The sequence below is a fragment of the Carcharodon carcharias genome, chromosome 27 (assembly GCF_017639515.1).
Source record: "Carcharodon carcharias isolate sCarCar2 chromosome 27, sCarCar2.pri, whole genome shotgun sequence".
NCBI classification, from domain to species: domain Eukaryota; kingdom Metazoa; phylum Chordata; class Chondrichthyes; order Lamniformes; family Lamnidae; genus Carcharodon; species Carcharodon carcharias.
The window spans coordinates 15,309,313-15,330,213 of NC_054493.1; the positions used below are offsets into that span (position 1 = coordinate 15,309,313).

The 20,901-nt window shown below is 44.7% G+C and overlaps 2 protein-coding genes across 3 annotated transcripts; one reads left to right on the top strand and one right to left on the bottom strand.

Annotated features, from left to right (window-relative positions):
- Positions 1 to 11,356: 11,356 nt before the first annotated feature.
- On the bottom strand, positions 11,357 to 13,667 carry LOC121270366 (zinc finger protein 239-like). Of its 2 annotated transcripts, none has more exons than XM_041175662.1 (2): positions 13,510 to 13,667; positions 11,357 to 12,909 (listed from the first exon to the last, which is right to left on the bottom strand). In XM_041175662.1, exon 2 carries the CDS (start codon positions 12,573 to 12,575, stop codon positions 11,412 to 11,414), a length of 1,164 nt encoding a protein of 387 aa, XP_041031596.1. In that variant the 5' UTR covers positions 12,576 to 12,909; positions 13,510 to 13,667; the 3' UTR covers positions 11,357 to 11,411. The 2 variants fall into 2 exon arrangements, with proteins under 2 accessions (XP_041031596.1, XP_041031598.1); XM_041175664.1 differs by lacking the exon at positions 13,510 to 13,667 and adding an exon at positions 13,079 to 13,422.
- On the top strand, positions 13,631 to 19,675 carry LOC121270367 (zinc finger protein 345-like). Its single transcript, XM_041175665.1, has 2 exons — positions 13,631 to 13,749; positions 18,349 to 19,675. The coding sequence occupies exon 2, from the start codon at positions 18,458 to 18,460 to the stop codon at positions 19,577 to 19,579; it is 1,122 nt and encodes a 373-aa protein (XP_041031599.1). The 5' UTR covers positions 13,631 to 13,749; positions 18,349 to 18,457; the 3' UTR covers positions 19,580 to 19,675.
- The last annotated feature ends 1,226 nt before the right edge of the window (positions 19,676 to 20,901 follow it).

Sequence of the window (20,901 nt, forward strand, 5' to 3'; positions counted from 1 at the left end):
GCTATTATAAAAACGGTTTTTGGTTCCATTCAGATGGTCGACTGGTTTGTCCTCGAAGTCTGTTTTTGCCCCTATGTTGCCTAGTGCATGCACAGGCACACATGGGCAAAGAGGGGATGCAGCAAGCAATAAACCAACAATAACAAAACAAAAACAGAATTACCTGGAAAAACTCAGCAGGTCTGGCAGCATCGGCGGAGAAGAAAAGAGTTGACGTTTCGAGTCCTCATGACCCTTCGACAGAACAGAAACCAACAATGGTTTGCACCTGGTATCACTCCAACTATATGAAAAATCATGTGTTCTTGCTTAATTTGCCAGCAGAATAATAAAGGGACTGCAGCAGCTAAGTACGATCACCTACCAATGCCTAAAATGCCTTTTGAAAACTTGCACATTGATTTCGTACATATGCCTCCGGCCTCAGGGTATAAGTACTTATTGGTAATAGTAGATATGTTCACCCGATGGATTGAAGCCTACCCTACACAAAGGGATGATGCGTGAACATTAGTGAGAATATTGTGGAAAGAACTAATACCTAGGTATGGAATACCTATGGGAATAAACAGTGACCGAGGAACTCACTTTATTGGGAAAATAGTAAAGGATTTAGTGCAGATCATAGGTTTTCAGTGGAAGTTGCATATTCCTTACTAGCCACAGTCCTCAGGAATAGTTGAAAGGGTAAATGGGGAACTAAAGAACACCTTATCTGAAGTTTGTCAGGATACTAATCTCTCGTGGCCCGAAGCGCTCCCAGTAGTGCTCTTCGCTATGTGAAACCGAAAGAATAAGAGTTCCTGGAATAGCACCCCATGAAGCCCTCATGGGACCCCATGATGACCGGAGCCCAACCTCCTGTATGTGCAGAGAAATTAGCCTTAATTTGGAATGATGAACAGTCCCTGGCTTACGCCCAGGCAACTTGCAAAACAGCAGCTGAACTACATGAGAGGGTAAGGCAGGCTCAGGCAACCGTAGGAGATAAACCTATACACACCTTTCAGCCAGGTGATCTAGTGTATGTAAAAAATTTAAACAAAGATTTTCTTTCTCCTAGGTGGAAAGGACCCTATCTGGTACTGCTGACAACTCAAACAGCCCTGAAGGTTAAAGGGAAGGAGGATTGGATTCACGCCACTCGTTGCAAGAAACATTGTCCAACAGTCCTATAACCATTGCTAATAGTGCATTAACTTGTATATTGAATCAGGTACTGCTTTTTGCTATATGTTATCCTTTTGCTGTTTGTTATGGAGTGTACCTAAAGGATTCTCAGCCCAACACTTTTTTGTCTTTATGCCGAACCTATGCTGGACAAGTAGGACAGGGCGCCTGTTGGATATGTGCCCAGACTCCCCAACATGGGGGTGAGGCAAGCACCTATCAGGCAAAACCCCTGACTGAGGACGAAATAAAGGATCTCACAAACTTCCATATCCAGTCAGAGGATGCAGAACCCAATATGTTTAGAGGGTGGTTCCGTCGCTTTCCCCCTGCTAAGGGGTGGAACTACACAAATCATGGGATAAGAATCAGGCCCCCTCCGGAACCGATAAACGCCACCTGTTCGGTGTTCGACCCTTGCAACCGGTACCTATAACCTGGGAAATAGTAGTTGTCAAAACACCATTTCTACTAGGCCTAGTAGTTATGATCCTCAAAATCCTTTAAATGGTACTTACTGGGTTTGTGGAGTAAAAGCATATCCCTGGCTGCCTGGAATGCCGCAATGATCTTCCTTTTTTAATCAAGATGCCGATAGTTTGGGCAAGGACACTACCACTCCCACCTGGAGTGGCTGCTGCTACCTAGCATATTTGAATCCGTACCTCCACTATATAAGTAAGTTAGATGTTAGCCTACATCTGCGTCTGCATCGCCGTGGCATTTCTGAGTCCGAGCGATTTTGGATGATTCTCATCCCGTCATACGGGACTGCGCGTAACTCCCAAGAGGTTATCAACCTGGCAGCTGCGCTTGAAAATTTTGCCAATTCAACAGCTGACGCTTTTATTGAGACACAGAAATAGAGTTCAGCTACCACTACTGAAATGATAGCCCTACTCTTGACAGCGTTGCAAAATAGAATGGCCCTTGATTTCCTCCTAGCTGAAAGGGGTGGCACTTGTGCCACGATAGGTTCAGAGTGCTTCACTTATGTACCTGATGTTTCTGAGAACATTACTAACCTGGGACGGCATGTTATGGATAAGGGGCAAAAAATAAAGAAAGTTGGGGAAAGATTGAGCAATTTTTATAACAAGGATTCCTGGTGGAGTGGTTCTCAGGTTGGGGAAGTTGGTTGCTGTATGTTTTAATTGGGTTAGTTTTAATAGGTGTTATAGGGTGTTGTGCATGTGCTACTTTGAGGATTTGCTGTGTCCAGTGTATTAATGGAGCTATGAATGGAGTCACGACTAGATTAGGAGGAGCTCCAATCGTTCCTCAATTGATGCGCACTGGCCCCAGTGAAACCCACTGGTGGGGAGAAAAAGTTTACCCTGCCAGGGATCGGCCTTTCCCTTATGGTTATGAGCCCCCTTATAATGATGAAGATACTATTCCTCATTGGTATTAATCTAAAAGATTAACAAGGAGGGATTGTGGAAGAATAAAATACATCCACAGGACAACTAAGGGTGAAACAGTTAAAATCATAGTGGATTACGACAGCACAGTTCCCTCTTTTATTCTAGCAGGCACACCTGCAGCTCCCAGCTCATTGAGCAGGAAAGGAAAAAAGGAGTATCATAAACAAGCTTCCTGGAATCCTTGAGGCAAGGGTGGGATGTCTGCCCCAACACAAAGAGACAGGATCAAGCAATGGTCATTTGTTCTTTAGAATGTCCACCCCCTCGCACTACAGATAAGGTCAAGCATGGTTATCTATTCTCTGTCTCACTTTTTATCACCAGATGGACTCCTCCTAAGATCCTGGGTAGTCATAAACTAGAATAGAACAATTGTGTATTGCATGCCATAGATAATGATTCTCAATGTAATTAATTATTGAAGGATAGGCAGTTTCATCACCTTCATGCTTTTTGATATATACAACTTTTACTATAACTGTGTGTGTACTCTGATGCTGGCTCAGAGTTTCAGCTAGCTCCACTGTATGCTACTGGGTTCTCCATGATATCACGATTCAATAAAGGCTTCCGAGACAAACCTCCTGGGTCTGAGTGTTCACTCCGATTTCCGCGACACTGTTGTGATGGGATTTGAACTCACATCTCCAGATCATTATTCCCTCTCGATTAATAATCTGGTAACGTAACCACTATGTCTGGGCATATCATCAGAATGCTTGAATTCAGATTGACAAACAGGTGCTGTACTCAGAGCTACACCAGGGAGGCCCTTCACATGGGGCCAAAGGAAACTTTTCAAAGACAATCTCAAGGCCTCCATGACATTCTGCTCTATCAATATAAACACTTGGGAAGCAGATTCCCAATCGCCTCCAAAATGGTGATTCATCATCCAAAAACATTTCAATCAACAAGAGCTGCCACTGAGAGAGACAAACAGAGAGGGCAGCTGCTCGTGTCAACAATCCAACACCAACTCCACTGGCTGACAATCCCCATGTCCTCACTGTTGGGAGAGCCTGCAAGGCTAAAATAGGGCTCATTAGTCATTTGTGAACCCACAGCTAACACTGACATGTCACTTCCATCAAATCATCGACAAGAAAGAATCATCCCTGACATGAAGGATTGTCAATGGATAACCACAATGTTATCTTCTTTATCTGCGGATTGGTTGTCGGTTACACAATTGCAGCAGCAGTTAACAGCCTCCTGTGAACTCCTCCATGTGATATCTTAGTGCAGATTTTCAACAATTTATTTTGAATGTGTTTATGTTAAATGACTTAGTACTGATTTTATAAACCAATTGTTAGGCCTCAGTTGGAGTGCTATATTCATTTCTGGGCATCACACTTTAAACAGGATTTCAAAGCCTTAGAGAAGGAGATTTACTAGAATGGTACCAAGGATAAAAGGCTTCAGTTATATGGAGAGACTGGAGAAACTGGGATTGTTTTCCTTGGAGCAAAGGGTCAAAAATGGAGGTGGTGGCATTGTGGTATTGTCACTGGACTAGTAATCCAAAGACCCAGGGAAATACTCTGGAGACTGGGTTCAAATCCCACCAAATCTTTTGATGACCATGAAGTCCTTATCAACTGTCATAGAAACCCATCTGATTCACTAATGGCCTTTAGAGAAGGAAATCTGCCATCCTCACCTGGTCTGGCCTGCATATGACTCCAGACCTACAGCAATATGGTTGACTCTTAAAATGCCCAGAACTGACACCACATGGATTACAGTAGTCTGATAGAAAAAAGATGCAACAGCAGTTTTCAAAATGATGAACGGCTTTGACAAACTAAAGAAAGATGAAAGGTCTCCAGTAGCAGAAAAATAGCTAATCAGAGGACACAGATTTCAGAACATCTTTTTTAAGCAGTGTGTTTTTGTGATCTGGAATGCACTGCCTGAAAGGGTGCTGCAAGTAGATTCAATAGCAACATTCTTGGGAGAATTGAATAAATAGTTGAAGAGAAGAAATATCCAAGTCTAGGAATAAAGAGCAGGGGAGTGGGACTAATTTGATAGCTACACTAATGAGCTGGTACAAACATGATGAGCTGAACACCTTCCTTTAGCCCCGTACCATATGAAGACAGTGGCAGATCATGCTACCCAGAATGCTTCAGGTGGTAGAACATGGCCCATCAACATCAACAGGGATGCAACATTCAGATTTTTCTCCCTTTCTTTTGTGAAGGAGCTGTGTGATGGTGGGGTTCAATCCCAGTCACTGTTTACCCACTTGTACCCTGCCAAGTGGTAATTCTGAGCTTATGATCCGACACTGTGAGCTATAATAACGGTATTTTATTCAAGAAACACGTTTTCAGACCAAAGGCTGAATTGCAGTGTGACTTACATGAGGAAATTCACATAGAGACTAAATAATAAAGTTAAAAACATGGAAATATGACAATCAAATAGCAGAAACAGGTTCCAGTTGAAAACTGGCAGGAAAAATGTTTGCAGTGATAATAATAAACACAGACACCGGAACTGGAATAATAGACAGGTTATTTTCTAATACTAACAGTGGCAGAGTATAAGTGTAACAATGACACACACGGTCTGATACAGTAAGAATATAGATGGGGCCCAAAGGAAGTACAGCAAAGGTTTGGCTCACTTTGAATATAACAAATACAGTGTTTGTTCCAAAAATAAGAATCAGGCTGCAGTGTGTTAGTGAATTCATCATTGGATCCAATGTGATGATAATACAGTCAGTATCTAGTGCACCAGAACCAAAGATTAGGTCTCATATAGCAGTGTGAACAAGTCATTGTCTATTGATATAATATGATATCAATGTTTTGCCTAATCCCTAATAACAGAGTCAAGGATCAATGCAATGTGAATGGGATAGGTTGAGTGTAATAAAACAGACACGGTATCGTGGAATATGAACTGACATCAACATTGACTAATTGGTGGCACACTCACCCCGAGTCAGAAGGATGTGGGTTCAAGCCCTCTACAGAGACCCAACCACATCATCTAAACTGATGCGCCTGGTGTCATTATAAATGGGAGTCTCTGTTCTTTTGCTGGCTATTTTCTTAGACTCAGAAGGAGTGAAGGGAATGACAGATGGGACAATTCTGGGCAGTTGCTCCATCCAGCAAGGCAAAGATTTCTGGTACATGATTGCAGGTTTGAGGTATCCACCCACTCATTAAAAAATAACCTCTTCCTTTTTGGGTTTATGAAGGGAGTTATGATTGCAGCACGCGAGGCCGACTAGAGTCTGGTGTAAAAATAACCACAAAGGCCAATTCCAGTTCTTCATAACAGAGGTGGCTTTAACTACAGGTAATCTTACATTAAGGGAGACAAGAGGCCGAATAAAGATTCGATTGTAATAGGACAAGGTGTAAGGAAGCAATGATATTTGGGTGTCTGTGTTATGGTGAGTGTCACAGGGAGGTGTGTGATAAAATAGGAGTGGAAATATCATGACAGAGACACGTGTGACTGACTCCCCTGACTGAGAGCTGTTATACCCAAGGGGAGGGCAATGACGACATGGGGAACTCCAGAGATTTCTGGTATCTGAGGTGACTATGGTGCATCTGTTAGCGGAACTGAAAAGAATCGGTTCCTTCTCACTCTTGCCTGCAGTTCCTGAGTTACACAGACACACAGGAAACAGATCTGACAGCTTGTAGAATCTAATGTTTTAAATCTTCTGTTTGAGACACATTATGATTGAAAAGATCAAATGTTAAAACCTCAAGAAAGGAAAATTCAGAATGTCACAAAGATGAGTGAACCGTCCAATTAGTCCCATTCACTATAACTCTGCCAATTATTCCCTCTTCAAGTACTGATCCAATTCCCTTTGAAAGTTGCGATTATATCTGCTTCCAACCCTCTGTCAGTGTGTGCATTCCAGGTCACGTCAAATCACTGCGTAAAAATGTTCTCCTTATCACTCCCTCCGGTTCTGTTGTCAAATATTTTAAATTTCTGAGTCCTCTGGTTACAAACCCTCCTGCTCCTGGAAACAGTTTCTCCCTATCGACACTATCACAAGTTCTTCCTCATTTTGAACACCTCCTTTAAATTTCCCCCTAACCTTTCCTGATCTAAGAAGGACAGCCCCTGTTTTTCCCACTCAAAAGAAGCGTCAGAGTGGACTCAAAACCTTAAACCTGTTTCTCTGTCCACAGATGCTGCCAGACCTCCTGAGTTTTTGCAGCATTTTCTGCCTTTAGCTGTTTTTCCTTCCTTAATCAATCAAAAACCCTTCATGATATTGAACATCTCAATTAAACAGGAACACAATGACATCGAGAGAGATATAGAGCAAAGGCAGAGAAAAACTGAGACACTTAAAAAAACAGAAAGATGAGGTGGTGAAAGATAAAGCTGAGAAATAGAGGAAGCAAGTAATACAGAATGATGTGAGAGAATGATATAAAATGGAAAGGAGCAGGCTATCAGTTCCAGGCTATGGAGAGCAAAGGGAACTCAGTGACTGACCAACAGACATGGCCACGTATGTCCGGGAATGGAGATTCTGAACAGAAACAACAGGCTCATTTGTGAATGTCACCGCAATGTGATCTGTGTGACTCTGCCCTGACTCTGTGGCCAGAAATAGGCTGCCTTGACAGATGTTCTCACCAGATTGTGGTCCCTGGATTTATTTTCTGCTCAGAAGTGAGATGTGCGGTTTGGAACCGGCAGCAGAGAAACAGGAAGTTGTGTTTCCTGAGAATGAAACAGCAGGTGTCAGTTTCATGTTATCACCGTGAACAGTCTTCCTGCCTGTGAGGGTGAACTCACTTTGACAGCATCAAGAACAACCACACAGATTGCTGCCGGTCTCTGCATTACATTCACCTCTATTACCATTTTAAAGATTTAAACACGAGCTTATTTGGGGTTTAATATATTCACTGAAGGGGGAAATGAGCTGATGGTTATCCTTGGGAGAAATAAGGGGAAATTTTTTAAAATAAATAATTTTGCCCAAAAACAGTTATCAGAAAATAGGAGTTAAAGTGAATCGAGGCCTGTCTGAGAGTGAGAGAGAGAAAGAGAGAGAGAGGAATGACTCTCTGTACATTGAGCGCTGCCTCAGACAGAGAAGAGAGGCTAAGTGAGGTGGAGTGTGTTAATTTTTTTCTCTCTCTCTGATAAAGAACCTAAGTGAGTTTAGGTGCTCTCTGAAACAGAGAGATTAAGTGACTTAGTGTCTGAGAGAGAGAGGAGAGAGGTTAAGTGAAATAAAAGCAAAATATTGTGGATGCTGAAAATCTGCAATAAAAACAGAAAACGTTGGAAAATCTCAGCAAGTCTGACAGCATCTGTGGAGAGAGAAACAGAGTTAACGTTTCGAGTCTGCATGACTGAAGACGACCATACACTCTGAAGAAGAGTCATACGGACTCAAGAGGTGAAGTGAGTTTGGGGACAGATGTGCTCATATTGGTAATTGAATGGTCAGTGTGAGATTGTTTTCTAAATAGCAGCATCCCAGAGAATGGGTTCCAGGTAATTGTCAGTGCTATTAAAAAATTTGCAAAGATATTACATTTGGAATAAATGGAAATAAAGGACTAAAATACTTGCTGGAGATAATTACTTCAGGAAATACATTGCAAATGTGAAGAATGATGTGTTCACAATCAGACACATAGACACAAGAACAAAGAAGAAAAGGACAGCACAGGAACAGGCCCTTCCGCCCTCCAAGCCTGTGCCGATCATATTGCCTGTCAAACTAAAACATTTTGCACTTCCGGGGTCCGTATCCCTCTATTCCCATCCTATTCATGTATTTGTCAAGTTGCCTCTTAAAAACCACTATCGTACCTGCTTCCACCACCTCCTGTGGCAGCAAATTCCAGGCACTCACTACCTTCTGTGTAAAAAATGTGCCCCGCACATCTCCTCTAAAGTTTTCTCCTCTCACCTTAAATCTACGTCCCCTAGTAAATGACTCTTCCACCCTGGGAAAAAGCTTCTGACTATCTACTCTCTCCATGCCACTCATAATTTTGTAAACTTCTAACAAGTCGCCCCTCAATCTCCGTCGCTCTAGTGAGAACAATCTGAGTTTCTCCAACCTCTCCTCATAGCTAATAACCTCCAGAACAAGCAGCATCCTGGTAAACCTCCTCTGCACCCTCTCCAATGTCTCCATATCCTTCTGGTAATGTGGCGACCAGAAGTGCACACAATATTTCAAGTGTGGCCTAACCAAGGTTCTATACAGCTGCAGCATAACTTCCCAGCTTTTATACTCAATACCCCTGCCGATGAAGGCAAGCATGCCATATGCCTTCCTACCTTATCCACCTGCGTTGCCACTTTCAGTGATCTGTGGACCTGTACATCCAGGTCCCTCTGCCCGTTGATGCACTTAAGGGTTCTGCCATTTACTGTATAATTCCTATCTGTATTAGACCTTCCAAAATGCATTACCTCGCATTTGTCCAGATTAAACTCCATCTGCCATTTCTCCGCCCAAGTCTCCAACCAATCTATATCCCGTTGTATCCTTTGACAATCCTATTCACTATCTGCAACTCCTCCAACCTTAGTGTCATCTGTAAACTTACTAATTAGCCCAGTTACATTTTCCTCCAAATCATTTACGTATACTACAAACAGCAAAGGTCTCAGCACTGATCCCTACAGAACACCACTAGTCACAGCTCTCCATTCAGAAAAGCACCCTTCCACTGCTACCCTTGAGTGTGTGCACGCACAGAGTCATACACACCATTTTGTGTTGAGCTGGTTTCAGTTGTGCCTGTTAACCAGAAGGTAGATTTTTAATTGGATACCATTAGGATCCTGCAGCAGTCCATTCGACTGAGGAGACAGTTCTAGATTCTGTCTGACACCATCAGTGGGTCAGGTGGAAGCTAAATAGAAAATCCTGCAGGAAAAATAATCCTTAACATTAAAAATCAATCTGAGCAATTGACTCAGTACAACACCAGTGTGAATTAGTGACAAACCCTGTTGTGTTAAAGTTTACTTAGTGTAAAGTACAGTGCACTAATGCTCACCTTTAGTCTTGTCCCTCAATCCCAGTTAATCTCTGGGAGATTGTTACAAGATTCACCCCATCTTTTCGACACAAATATTACCCACATAACACTAGAGTCATTAGAAATTGATGTGTGCTTCCCACACACTGTCCTTTTAAATATACCTCACTCCTACCAGCCTTTAATGATCAAAAACATAACGGTTAATAGCTGCTGATAGCTATGAATGAGATTAAATTTATACTTGAAATGATTGAATCTTCACATGCAAAATATATTTTGTTTTATTCTTTGATGGGATGTGGGTGTCACTGGCAAGGCCAACATTTGTTGCCCAACTTTAAATGCCCTTGAACAGAGTGGCTTCCTCGGTTATTCCAAAGGGTAGTTAAGAGTTAACCACGTTGCTGTGGGTCTGGCCTACATGTAGGCCAGACCAGGTGCGGATAGCAGATTTCTTTCAATAAAGAACATTAGTGAAGCAGATGGTTTTTTACAACTTTCATGGACACTATCACTGGGACCAGATTTCAATTGCAGATTTTGAATATCATCATGAGGTTAGAAGCCTGGCCAATATGCTCAGGGTCTGAAAGTGAAATCCACAATCTAGAGATTTGGAAATCAGTGTCGTCACTGTAACCAAGCTGCTACTAAAATGTTTAAGGAGCTAAGGTGACATTTTACATCTACAGTTTGACCATAACATTGGTTAATACCGTCACTGTTAAACTTCCAGATAATAAAATCACAAACAGCAACTTCAAACAGAAGGAGCAGAATAAACGAGACGGAGAGAAACACGAGAGCCCACAGGTGAGTACCACATAGAGCAGGTTCACACATCCGGGGACAGGGTGGGTTCATAAACCCAAGGCTCACCGCGAATGATCAGAATAAGGAGATAACCCAGAAAACTACCAAAAGGAATCTTCAGCTGAACACATCACTCATTCTTAAAGGGACAGAAGGGGTCCTGACACTGTGAAGTTAAAGGGGCAGACACAGCTTCAGCCTTCTCTCTGTTACCTTTCTGATAGTTAAAGGCTGGTAGGAGTATGGTATATTTAAAAGGACAGTGTGTGGGAAGCACACATCAATAAAACTGGGAATTCTTGGACATACGCTGCAGGTCGTTCTTTATCTGGGAATCAAACTGTTGTATTATTGTCCTAGCAATTAACAGCCTCCCGTGAACTTCTCCAGCTTCTAGTTTAATGCAGATTTTAACCCAATAAATTTCAGCATGTTTCGATTCAGTGACTCGGGACTGACACACAAACAAGTTGAACCATTTTAGACTTATGAAGAACCATTTTCCGTCTGGAAACTTAAACCCGCTGTTTCACTTTCAGTCAGGAACACATCACAATTTTACACCAACATTTGATTTGGCAGCACGGTTCCAGCATTCACCATTGTTCTTCCTGACTCTAAACCCAGTAGTAAAAGAGCCTTCTGTTGTGTCTAGGAGCTCTGAACCATGGAAGAGAGCAGCTGAGACACATTTCTTACACACCTCAGGATTCACCCACATTGGGATTGTGCCGCCAGTGAAGCAAATTGATAAAGACCGAAGTGTTATTTGGGGGTCCCTCAGTGTGACCCTGATGGACTGTGTTCAGGCTGAAGTTCTGTTCCTACCATAAGATCCTCCCCCAGATTGTCCTTTCTGTCTCCAGCCAGACGATGTTAAACACTCAGGTGGGGAAAAACAAAAATCTACAAACAAAGCTGATTTATTTCACATTTATTCAGAATATTGAACCTCATCAACAGGTCAGGACAGTCAGAATGAACATGGTTCAGTCTTGATATGATTAACAGCATCAACAGGAGTAGAATCCAAACCTTGCTGTCGCTTGTGAACCCACTGGTGTGTTCGCAGGTGTGATGACTGAGTGAATGCCTTTCCGCAGGCATTACAGGTGAATGGCCTCTCCCCACTGTGAACTCGCTGGTGTTTCAGCAGATAGGATGAATGAGAAAATCCCTTCCCACATACAGAGCAGGTAAATGGCCTCTCCCCACTGTGAATGCTCTGGTGTGTCAGCAGGTTGGATAACTGAGTGAATCCCTTCCCACACACGGAGCAGGTGAACGGCCTCTCTCCAGTGTGTACTCTCTGGTGATTCAATAGGTTGGATGACCGGGTGAATCCCTTCCCACACACGGAACAAATGAATGGTCTCTCCTCAGTGTGAACCTGCTGATGTGTCAGAAGGTTAGATGAACGGGTGAATCCCTTTCCACAGTCAGAGCAGGTGAACGGTCTATCCCCCGTGTGAAGTTGCTGGTGTATCAGAAGGTTGGATGAATTAATGAAGCCCTTCCCACAGTCAGAGCAGGTGAATGGCCTCTCCCCAGTGTGAATTCGCTGGTGATTCAGTAGGGCAGACGGACGGCTGAATCCCTTCCCACAGTTGGTACAGGTGAATGGCCTCTCTCCAGTGTGAGTATATTGATGTGTTAGCAGATCCTTTTTGCTTTTAAAGCTCTTGTCACAATCAGAACAATTAAAAAATTTGTTATCAGAGTGAACAAGTTGATGTGTCAGCAGGTGGGATGACTGAATGAATCCCTTCCCACACACAGAACAGGTGAAAGACCTCTCCCCAGTGTGAATACGTTGATGTATCAGCAGATCTTTTCTGCATTTAAAACTCTTCTCACAGTCAGAACATGTAAATGGTCTCTTATCAGTGTGAACAAGTTGGTGTGTCACAATGTGGGATGACCGAGTGAAGTCCTTTCCACACACAGGGCAGGTGAATGGCCTCTCCTCAGTGTGAACTCGCTGGTGTGTGCGAAGGTTGTACAAATGGGTGAATCCTTTCCCACAGATGGAGCAGGTGAACGGTCTCTCCCCAGTATGACTGCGTCGATGAACTTCCAGTTGGGATGGGAAATTGAATCCCTTCCCACAGTCCACACATTTCCATGGTTTCTCCATGGTGTGGGGGTCCTTGTCTCTCTCCAGGTTGGACGCTTAGTTGAAGCCTTGTCCACACACAACACGTGAACAGTTTCTCCCCACTGTGAATGGTGCGATACTTTTGCAGACTGTAACTGCTTAAAGTTTTTTTGAAAGTCAATTCACTGGACCACTCTCACTCGGTTGTGTGTGTGTGTTGGTGCTTTTGCAGTCACACCGATGTTTGAAATCCTTTCCCAAAGACAGAATAGACAAACATTTCTCTTTCCTCATTCAAAAGCTGATGAATTCAGTGCCTCTGACAGATCTTGATGTGATGTTTGCTTTGCGTTTTCTATCTGCCAGTCACCTCCTGTAAAAACGAGTTCACAAAAGTCATCACTTTAAGTCCAGGACAGAAATTCTGAACAGACAATTCTACTTTCTATGGAACATTTTTTTTCTCTTGTTCCTCCAAAGCTGTAAATCCCCATCCCACACACTCTCCCTCCTCCCTGGGCTGAAATCCAAACCCATCTCACCATCTCCACCATTTCTTTCCTCCACTCCCAGTTTTCTCCCTCCCTCTCCTGGGTTCAGTTCTCCAGCTCCTGTGTCTCTGATTCGGAGTCTCAGGCGGGACCCCAGCTACCGTCGGGCGGGACACAGGAGGGGGGGGACCCTCCCGGGTGGGTCTTTCCCGGACCCTGAGTCCGCCCCCCCAGTTTCTGAGCCCCCGGGCGGCCCGCGTCTCCCCGCAGTTTCTGAATCTCCCGCTCCGGAGCCTCTTCCCATGAACCCGGCTCTGTCACCGGGAAGAAGCCCCGGAGCTGCAAACACGGGACATGGAGGCCGTGATCCGGGATTGCGGCCTATACCAGGTGTTTCTGGATCCTCCCCTCCCCACCCCGGCTCCAGGCTCCAGGCTCCAGGCTCCAGGCTCCGCTCCTCCCTCCGCCTCAGTGACTCTCACCTGCTTCTCCCGCACTCCCAGGGCTCTTGAGTAAACTGACACTGCGCATGCTCCAGGTACTGTCAGCACTGCGCCTGCGCGTTAGGCTCCTGTGCAGTGAATAGGACAGTTTGTTGGGACAAGAAGCCAAAAATAGGTGGAGATAACCAAAAGATGTCACAGACATCACTGCGTGATCCGGAGCATGCGCAGTATGGGTAATGGCGGTGGACAGAGGCTTGTTTGTCGGATCCACAGGAGGTAAGATAAAGGGCGGAGTGGAGGGAGAAATAGAGCCAGTGGGTGGACGGGGAGGGTTCGTAAGCACTCGATGCGGCTCTGAACCCAAAATAAGAAACTATCTGTGGGGCGAAGGCTGCGGGATCGCGTCTCCAGCAAAAGGCCCGGGTTAACAGCCGCCATCTTGAGCGGGGTTAATGTGCAGCAGGGCGCATGCGCGGTCATCCCCTGTCATCAGGAGGAGAGAATGTTGTGAATTTCTATCCTAGACTGACGAGGATGGGTTTTGGTAACGCCTTTTCCAGGGGATTGGAATGGGAGGATTTACACACAGCAAACTCCAAGCAAAGATCACAGTCACTCGATTCATCAGGACCTGGATATTATCGGTCTTTGAGTTTAAGCATTGAGTTCCAGGTCATTAACACTCAACGTGTGAAATTTCTTCCTCACGTTCCCCCTGTAGATCTTACCCTAAATCTTAAAATCTGTGTCTGTGATGCCTTTATGATTAGCTAATACCTTATGTTTTTTCATTCATTCACATGATGTGGGCTTTGCTGGATGGGCCAGCATTTATTGACCATCCCTAGTTGCCTTTGAGAAGGTGGTGGTGAGCTGCCTTCTTGAATCACTGCAGTCCATGTGCTGTCGGTACACCCACAGTGCTGTTAGGAAGGGAGTTCCAGGATTTTGACCCAGTGACAGTGAAGGAATGGTGATATTGTTCCAAGTCAGGATGGTGAGTGACTTGGAAAGGAAATTCCAGGTGGTGGTGTTCACATTTACCTGCTGCCCTTGTCCTTCCAGATGGTACCAGCCACGTTTGGAAGGTGCTTTCTAAGGAACCCTGGTGAATTCCTGCAGTGCATCTTGGAGATGGAGTACACACTGCTGCTACTGTGCATTGGTGGTGAAGGGAGTGAATGTTTATGAATGTGGTGCCACTCAAGTGGACTACTTTGTCCTGGACCGTGTCAGGCTTCTTGAGTGTTGTGGGAGCTGCACTCATCCAGGCAAGTGGGGAACATTCCATCACACTCCTGACTTGTTCCTTATAGATGGTGGACAGATTATGGGGAGTCAGGAGGTGACTTACTCGCTACAGGATTCCTAGCCTCTGACCTGCTGTTGTAGCCACTATATTTCTATGGCTAGTCCAGTTCAGTTTCTGGTCAAGAGCAATCCCTAGGATGTTGATAGCAGGGGATTCAGTGATGGTAATGCCATTGAATGTCAGGGGGTGATGGTTAGATTCTCTCTTGTTGGAGGTGGTCATTGCCTGATACTTGTGTGGCTCGAATGTTACTTGCCACTTTTCAGCCCAAGCTTGGATATTGTCCAAGTCTTGCTGCATTTGGACATAGACTGCTTTAGTATCTGAGGAGTCGCGAATGGTGCTGAACATTGTGCAATCATCAGCAAACATCCCCACTTCTGACCTTATGATGGAAGGAAGGTCATTGATGAAGCATCTGAAGATGGTTGGACCAAAGACACTACCCTGCGGAACTCTTGCAGTGATGTCCTGGAGCTGAGATGATTGATCTCCAACAACCACAATCACATTCCTTTGTGCTTGGTATGACTCCGACCAGTGGAGAGTTTTCCCCCTGATTCCCATTGACTCCAGTTTTGCTAGGGCTTCTTGATACCACATTTGGTTAAATGCTGCCATGATGCAGTCACTCTCATCTCACCTTCAGAGTTCAGCTCTTTTGTCCATATTTGCACCAAGGCTGTAATGGGGTCAGGAGCTGAGTGGCCCTGGTGAAACCCAAACTTGGTGTCAGTGCCGCTTGATAACACTGTTGATGATCCCTTCCATCACTTTACTGATGATCGAGAATAGTCTGATGGGGTGGTAATTGGCCAGATTGGATTTGTCCTGCTTTTTGTGTACAGGACATACCTGGGCAGTTTTTCACATTGGCGGGTCAATGCCAGTGTTGTAGCTGTACTGGAACAGCCTGGCTAAGGGCGAGGCAAGTTCTGGAGCCCAAGTCTTCAGTCAATTGCTGGAATATTGTCAAGCCCCATAGCTTTTTCATGATCCAGTGCCTTCAGCACTTGCTGAACACAGGCATCTGTGATGCTGGGGACCTCCGGAGGGGGCCGAGATGGATCATCCACTTGGCACTTCTGGCTGAAGATTGTAGCAAATGCTTCAACTTTATCTTCTATAAACTTTTGCATCTCTATCAGATTTCCCCTCAACCTCCTTTGCTCCAAGGAGAACAAACCCAGTTTCTCCAACCTAACATTGTTACTAAAATCCCTCATCCCTGGAACCATTCTGGTAAATCTCCTCTGCACCTTCTCAAGGACCCTCACATCCTTCATAATGTGTGGTGATCACTGGTTTGCACAGACCCAGATGTTCTGTGTTCATGTCTGTGATGTCATCACGCACCGACAATTACACGGTGACATCACCCCGCTTCCTGGGTATTTCCTCAACTGGGAGATTTTTCTCTGACTCCAGTGTTTCTGATATATTTCCAGCTCCTGGCTCCAGCAGGAGATTTTAATATTGAAAACTGAAATTGGTTCAGAGGTGAATATTTTTGACCATCCTCTACAATTTAGAGCTTTTAGTGCTATTCCCTGTTATTTGTGAGAGGTTCCATGGCTCTGAGGCTGATGTGGCTCCTTTACTGTGGATCTGAATCCATGTCCATTCATTGCTCTGTTTCACCTCTGCCCTCCCTGATCATCTCTCTGACATTGTCTAACTTCCTCTGTCTCGAATAATGGGTGTGTTTTAGTTATGTTCAGTATTTTACTGTTACTTCTACCAACTGCATCTAAATGAGGTTTCCACCACTGCCCATCGCCCGACCATGTGCTGCTGGCTTTCCAGCTTTATCTTCCCACAGTATCTTTCATGGTCAGGAATTGTTTGTCCTGCGCTTTAGTCCATTTCTCTTGTGTTTCCATCATTTTCTTTTTGTTTCAGATTTCCGGTAGCTGCAGTATTTTGCTATTATTTTATTGCAGGCGTTGTTCACAGAACTGATCTGGAAACACAGACGGACCAGTTAAGAGCCGGTTTGTTGCAGGGTAGACATTGATTACTGAAGTTGGTCCCTGGCCTCCAGTGTTGGTCCTTTTTCATTGAGTCATAGAATCATTGAATGGTTACAATACAGCCAGAGGCCATTTAGCCTATCATGCCTGTGCTGGCTCTCTGCAAGAGCAAGAGTTAGTCCCACTCCCTGACCTTTCACTCACAAGACTAGCAGCAGATATTACCCATCCCCACTTACACTGCAGCCTGTGTGGTGAAGGTGCTCCCACAATGTTACAGGCTATTCACCCAGTGATGATGAAGGAACAGTGATATATGCTGAAATCAACAACAACAATGTGTATTTATATAATGCCTTTCATGTAATAGAACATTCCAATGTGTGTTCACAGGAGTGTTATACAGCAACATTTGACACAAAACCCACATAATGAGGTGTTAGGGCAGGTGACCAATAGTTTGGTCAAACAGATAGTTTTTAAGGAGTATCTTAAAAGAGGAAAGTGAGGTAGAGAGACAGAGAGGCTTAGGGAGGAATTTCCACAGCTTTTGGCTTTGGCAGCTCGACCACCAAAGGTGGAGCAATTAAAATCGGGAATGTTCAGGATGTCAGAATTAGTGGAGCGCAGGTATCTCAGAGGGTTGTGAGGCTGGAGGAGATTACAGAGATAGGGAGGAGCCATGGAGGTAATTGAAAATAAGGATGAGGAATTTAAAATTTAGGTGCTTCTTAACCCAGGGCCTTTGTAGGTCAGTGAGCACAATGGGTGAACAAGACTTGGTGCGAGTAAGCACACGGACAGCAGAGTTTTGGGTGACCTCAAGATTACAGGGAGATTGAATGTAGGAGGCCGGTCAGGATTGTTAAGTCTAGAGGTGACAAAAGAATGGATGAGAGTTTCAGGAAAGGATGAGCAGTGAGTCGGGCAGTGTCAGGCAATGTTACTGAGGTGGGAATGGGCGGCCTTGGTGATGATACATATATGTGGTTTGAAGCTAATTTTTGGGTGAACTATGACCCAGTGGTTGAGAACAGACTGGTTTGGCCTCAGACAGTCACCAGGGAGAGGAATGGAGTCGGTGACCAGGAAGTAGAGTTTGTAGTAGGAACTGAAGACAAAGGCTTTGGTCTTCCCAATACTTAAATGGAGGAAATTTCTGTTCATCCATTGCTGGATGTCAGACAAGTCAGGTTGATGTGTGAGTCGAAAGGGAACTTGGAGGTGATGGTGTTCACACACACCTCCCAGCCTGTCCCTTCTAGGTGATGGAGGTTCAGGATTTTGAGCTTCTCTCAAAATTCTGGTTGAGTTGTAATCCCTCTTTTTCAACCCTTCCCTCTCCCACTTCGACCCTGTCTTCTCCCATCTAGGCCGGCGCCTTGTATAGGCCCAGACTGGGTGGCAGATTCCCTTCCCTGAAGGACATTAGTGAACCAGTTGGGTTTTTATGACAATCCAGCAGTTTTCATGGTCACTTTTTCCTGGTGTTGGCCCCACAAATTAGCAGATTCATTCAGCTCAATTTCACAACCTGTTTTTGTGGGTTCTCTCTCACTGCCTTTTCTCTGTTTTAAATCAATTTCACAGGGTATTATAAGGGGAGGATTTGCAGTTGGGAAACTGAAACCAAACATCACATCAGGATCTGACAGATTTGCCCAGCTTATTGTCACCCAAGTATCATCGGAAGTTGAACATGGAAGGAAAAAGCACTGTTCACAGTGGGGAGAAACCGTACATATGCTCTGTGTGTGGACGAGGCTTCAACCAATCATCTAATCTGTTGAAACATAAATGCAGTCGCAACAGGGAGAAACCATGGAAATGTGGGGACTGTGGGAAGGGATTTAATTACCCATCAGAGCTGGAAAATCATCAACGAATTCACACTGGGGAGAGGCCGTTCACCTGCCCTGAGTGTAGGAAGGGATTCACTTGTTCGTCCAGCCTGCTGAAACATCGGCGAGTTCACACTGGGGAGAGGCCGTTTACCTGCTCTGAGTGTGGGAAGAGATTTGCTCGCTCATCCACCCTGCTGACACACCAGCGAGTTCACATTGACGAGAGACCTTTCAAATGCCCGGACTGCGGGAAGTGCTTTAAAAGTCCCCGGGAACTGACTGCCCATCAACGTGTTCACACTGACGAGAGGCCATTCAGGTGCTCGCACTGTGGGACTGGGTTCAAGACATTATTTAACCTCACTGTACACCAGCGAATTCACACTGGGGAGAGCCCATTCACCTGCACCAAGTGTGGGAAGGGATTTGCTAACACATCCACCCTGCTGAATCACCAGAGTGTTCACACTGATGAGAGACCTTTCAAATGTCCAGACTGTGGGAAGTGCTTTAAAAGTTCCGGGGACCTGATGATCCATCAACGTGTTCACACCGATGAGAGACCATTCAGGTGCTCTCACTGCTGGACTGGGTTCAGACAATCATCTCAACTCATTGTACACCAGCGAATTCACACTGGAGAGAGACCATTCACCTGCTCAGAGTGTGGGATGGGATTCACAACCACATCCTCCCTGCTGAGACACCGGAGAGTTCACACTGGGGAGAGGCCATTCACCTGTCCCGAGTGTGGGAAGGGATTCACAACCACATCCTCCCTGCTGAGACACCGGCGAATTCACACTGGGGAGAGGCCATTCAGCTGCCCCGAGTGTGGGAGGGGATTCACAACCACATCCTCCCTGCTGAGACACCGGCGAGTTCACACTGGGGAGAGACCATTCACCTGCCCCGAGTGTGGGAGGGGATTCATAACCTCATCCAAACTGCTGAAACATCAGCGAGTTCACAAGTGATTGGCTTTTTCTGTTAGTCACATCCAGGACTGAACTGTGTCCATTTGGTCTGTTTCTGCTGATGTTAATAAACTCCAGCACAACTGTAGGGGTTAATATTCTGGATAAAGTCAAATAAATCAGCTTTGTGTTAATTATGCACCGTGTTGAGTCTTTTTAATAACTATAACACAAATTTGTTCCTTTTGAAGTGCTCTCCCTCTCTTCTGTCTCCTTCATCCACACCTCCAACAACAAGTGTGAGGAGTTCATGGAGCTTCTTTGTCACTAAGATTGAGATAATCCGATCAGCTGTTTCCCTCCTTCCACTGGCCCACCGGGCCAAACTCTTTCTAAAGCTCCCCCCTGCCACTTGCCCTGAATCTGTGTTTTTCTCCAGTTTTGCCCCTCTCTCCCCTCTTGCCCTTTCAGAGCTCATCTTGTCAATGAGACCTGCCTTCTGCTGCCTTGACCCGATTCTCACAAAGCTGCTGACCATCCATTTTCTCCATGTTAGCTAATATTGTTAATGGTTCTTTCTCTTATCTGCCCCTCCTACCTTAAAATCCACCACCATCACCCTCCTGAGAAGAAACAAACCTTTATCCCACCATCTTTACAAACTACCACCCTATCTCCAAACTCCCTTCTCTCTATAAAGTCCTTGAACTTGGTGTCCCCCAAGGATCTATCCTTGGCCCCTCCTATTTCTCATCTACATGCTGCCACTAGGCAACATCACCCAAAAGCACCGTGTTAGTTTTCCCATGTACACTGACAACGCCCAGCTCTCCCTCACCACCATCCCTCTTTGTTCCTCCACTGTTACTAAAGTATCAAACTGCTTATCCGACACCAAGTACTGAAGGACCAGGAATTTTCTCCAATCAAAATTTGGGAAGACCAAAGCCATTGTCTTCAGTCACCGCTTCGAATTGTCAAGGAACTATCAGGTTTTTTCTGATATTATTGTGGGATATTGTAAAGCAAGCTTATGGTTCTGTGTGTGTGGCTAATTTAATTAAACTAAAGACAATTAGACTACAAGGTTTAAATTATCAAAGGAGTGAGTTGCAAAAGAAGCATTTGAAATGGGGATGAGTGAGCTGGAATGAGGTCTCAGTGGATAAGGTGTGAAGGCAATTTACATATTTAGGTAAATGAAGAAGTTGTTTGATTTTCAAAAGGATGATGTAATGTTTACAACTGACAAGATAAGTCAGGCAAAGTGATTGCATTTGTTTTTCCCAAAAGTGCTGGCCATAATAACAACATGAAAGATTTTTGTATTCTGGGAAAAGTAACTTCTAAAGACAAAGAGAAACAATGAGATCTACAAATCA